The 4,064-nt window shown below is 33.9% G+C and overlaps 1 protein-coding gene across 1 annotated transcript; it reads left to right on the top strand.

The window, feature by feature from the left end:
* The first annotated feature begins 1,829 nt into the window (after positions 1–1,829).
* On the top strand, positions 1,830–2,735 carry LOC141116588 (olfactory receptor 11L1-like). Its single transcript, XM_073608982.1, has one exon. The coding sequence runs from the start codon at positions 1,830–1,832 to the stop codon at positions 2,733–2,735; it is 906 nt and encodes a 301-aa protein (XP_073465083.1).
* Positions 2,736–4,064: the final 1,329 nt, after the last annotated feature.

The following is a 4,064-nucleotide window of genomic DNA, read 5'->3' as shown; positions in this document are numbered from 1 at the left end:
CTGTTATGACCATAGACACACATTTTCCTGCTGTCTTCTAGCCATTCACAATTCCCTCATGTAGGGGCAATAGTGCAATGTGTCCTACAAGTTGGGGTGCAGAGCTGTGCTGGCCCTTGTGTTCTGTTACCTATGGAAGCTGCGTCCCCCCACTCACACACAATACACACGTTTTCATCATGGCTCTTTATGTTGGAGCAGATGACAGAGAAGAAGGATAAGACAGCAAACCAAGGAACTAATTAATACAGTAGAGGAACCAGAGAACCCAGCACTGCCTGCTTCCCTATACTGTGTGCTGTAACTAAGATAGATTTACATATTCATATACAGAGCAGAAGACGTGTATGTCTGCAGAATGATGATCTGTGGGTGTTACTGCCTTATTGCTCATTGGTCCTAAAATCTTCCTAATAAAGACTACTATATTTATGAACTCAGAATTCTGACTTTTAATCTCAGAATTCTGACTTTTAATCTCAGAATTCTGACTTTGAAACTCAGAATTCTGACTTTTAATCTCAGAATTCTGACTTTTAATCTCAGAATTCTGACTTTGAAACTCAGAATTCTGACTTTGAATCTCAGAATTCTGACTTTGAATCTCAGAATTCTGACTTTGAATCTCAGAATTCTGACTTTGAATCTCAGAATTCTGACTTTGAAACTCAGAATTCTGACTTTGAAACTCAGAATTCTGACTTTGAATCTCAGAATTCTGACTTTGAAACTCAGAATTCTGACTTTGAAACTCAGAATTCTGACTTTGAATCTCAGAATTCTGACTTTGAATCTCAGAATTCTGTATTTTTTTTTTAAACTTACAATTCTGAATTTCAATCTCAGAATTCTGAGTTTCAAAGTCAGAATTCAGTTTTTTTTTAATGATGGCCCCAGGGCTCTTCCATAATACAAGCAATCGTTATCTTTCCAGTGCAATGCGTTTTTATTTTGTTTATTTTGTTTAATAAATTATATTTTTATACTTAATCTACTATGTTAGTGCCTTTAAAAGTCCAGTTAGGGGTTCTTTTCTTGTTCTAAATTAATATATTTATAGCAAATTCCTATGGGTGCATTCCTATTTATACATTTATTTTGTATTTTTAGTCTCAAATGTTTCATACATCATACAACATCATTTATCTTAGGGGAATTGTTCCCAGTGCTGGATGTCTTCAAGTTCCTCCTCCTATAAATATGCTTTATTGTATAAATTGGTACACATCAAGATTATTGAAATGTTTATATGCCTTATATACTGTAAAGAGAGTATGGATTAACTAGAAGCATTATTGATTTAAATTCTCATATTGAATTAAACTTTGTTTTGTTTGGACTATGATTGACATATCACTAGTAAGTGCAAACTGTTTTGTTTGGTTTATGAGTGATATTTCTCTAGTAAAGACAATCTGTTTCAAATCTTGAATCAAAAGATGAGTTCATGTTAAATATGATAGTATACATCACAAATACTTGCTAGTTTTATGTGATCATAATGGTAAGGGTAATGCTAAAAAAAAATATTTAAAACACACTAACCTAACTCGCAGAATGTTTTTTTTTTTTTCTGGTTTCAACCTTTAGCTTCCTTTGAATGACCCTTCCACATGGTGTAATATCATTCGGTTAGAATTATGGTAACTAAGGCATACCTGTAGCAGGCAATGCAGAACATGCTTTGTGTTATTGTATGTACATGCGTTATAGCCTTTCTTTCTTTTTTTTTTTTTGCTTTTTAATGGAAGCTAACTGTATTTCTATTGTAGAGATTAGTGCCCTACGCAACTGATAACAATAAGACCATAGTGAAAGAATTCATCTTAATGGCATTTTCTGACTTAGCACAGATGCAGATGATACTGTTTGTCACTATTTTACTCTCATACATGATCTGCATCAATGGAAATATTTCCATTATCCTCTTCATTAAAATTGATCCCTTACTTCATACCCCAATGTATACATTTATAGGTACTTTTGCGGTCTTGGAAATTATGTTTGTAACAGTTACTATACCTAAGCTTCTTGATAACCTTATTTCTGGAAATAAAAGTATATCTATTTTAGGATGTTTCACCCAGCTTTATATATTTAATGGATTAGGGATAGCTGAATGCTACCTCTTAGCAGTAATGGCCTTTGATCGAGACTTGGCTATTAACAATCCCTTCCACTATTCATCTATAATGAGCAAGAAACTTTGTTTTAAACTAGCTGTGGCACCATGGCTTATTGGGCTTACTATTTCTTTTATGACTACATTTTTCATTGCTCGGCTGAATTTCTGTGGTTCAAATCAGATCAACCATTTTTTCTGTGATGCAACACCACTTCAAGATTTGTCTTGCTCTGATCCTTTTATCAGCAAAGTGACTGTTCTATTAGCAGCTGTTTTAGCCATAGTAATCCCATTTATTATCATTATAAGTTTCTACATTCACATTATTAAGACCATTCTAAGCATTAAGAGTACTGATGGAAAGAGAAAAGCTTTCTCTACCTGCTCCTCTCATCTTACTGTGACCAGTCTGTTCTATGGCACAGCCATAATTGTATATATCACACCTATTGGCACCCAATGTAATAAATTCCTAGCGCTTGTATACACTGTTCTCACTCCATTGTTAAATCCCTTTATTTACACCTTGAGGAACAAGGATGTAAAGTCATCAATAAAAAAGTTAAGAGCTTTACTAACCCATTTCCTGATTGTTTCTGCTTTTTGTTAGCAAATTAATTAAAATAGATTACTTTTTTAAAATAAAAAATTAGACTCCCTACACAGTAATTTTGCTTGTCATCATCTGGCAAAACACTTAGATGCGGAGCTCCCACCACTCCATAGAGTTATTTTTGCTATCCTCTGGATCAACTTTGGGTATAGATTGTGTATATGGGGGTTTCTTTTTATTAATTTTTTTCTATTGGTTGAACTGGATGGATGTGTGCCTTTTTAAAACTATCTATGTAACCATGTAACCAATGTATAGAGCTCAGTTCCATTGTCAGCCATATTTCTGGTGTCTATGTGTACTGCGTTATGACTCCACTGTCTCCTTGCACCTTTCATCTTCAAACACTTCATTTGGGTGCTAAATGCATCTATGTGTGAGTGTTCTTAAGTTATTGTATTTAAAAAAAAAAAAACTTTTAAAATAATCAATTTTACACTATGATAGCATGGATAATTTTCCTTGGAGTTATTAGAGGAACAAAGGAGGTCTAAGAAAAGGTTGGAGATACAAGTTTTGAACACAGTTTGACCCAATCTCTATGGAGGAGTCAGCATAGGGGTGGGTTCTCATAAGATCAGAAGTGGAGGAAATGGTGGGAGCATGGGTTGATTTGTCAAGCACTATTAGGAACATTCACTTGTAGACTAAATGATGCAGTCAATTATTTGATTTTTGCACTGATTGTTATGCATATATTTTACTGGGTGTCATTTTGGAACGTTATTTATATTTTTGTGTATATAGATGTTGTATGGACGTATTTTGAAATGCTGCATGCATTTTTATATTTTTTTGCAAGTAGTAAACTAGTGATATATGGCAGGAACAGCATTTAGAACAATCACTGAACACTTGTTAATTTCATTGCAAAGCAGTATCCGTCACACAACACTTTAGGGAGAATGTTGGACTGATTTGTTAGAGGAGTTGAGAATATCCACATAATAAACTATATGAAAAAAAATATATATATATCAGTAGCATTAAGTGTCACTGATCCAAGCTCTCTAATGGACAAAATCAGTTCAATGCACAACAGCAGCTATTATAAACATACACAATTAATAAAATGTGCCAAAGATAAAAAACAAGACAATCATCTCAGCACTAAAAGCGCTAATAGAATAATAAAATAAAATATTCAGTGCAAGTTATGGTAATAAAAACCACTTAAAAGTCAGTCAATATGCGATAAAGAGAAAAAGTCCACATAAGATCTGTGTAGTATGAACAGTGCTCCGTAACCCTTGGTATCCAGATGAGGAATTTTATTTCTGGCTGCTATCACCAACACCTCATGCACGGATGATCCCTGTTGGTAAT

The sequence above is a fragment of the Aquarana catesbeiana genome, linkage group LG13, assembly GCF_042186555.1.
Source record: "Aquarana catesbeiana isolate 2022-GZ linkage group LG13, ASM4218655v1, whole genome shotgun sequence".
Lineage (NCBI taxonomy): Eukaryota > Metazoa > Chordata > Amphibia > Anura > Ranidae > Aquarana > Aquarana catesbeiana.
This window is presented reverse-complemented; position numbering and strand designations above follow the sequence as displayed.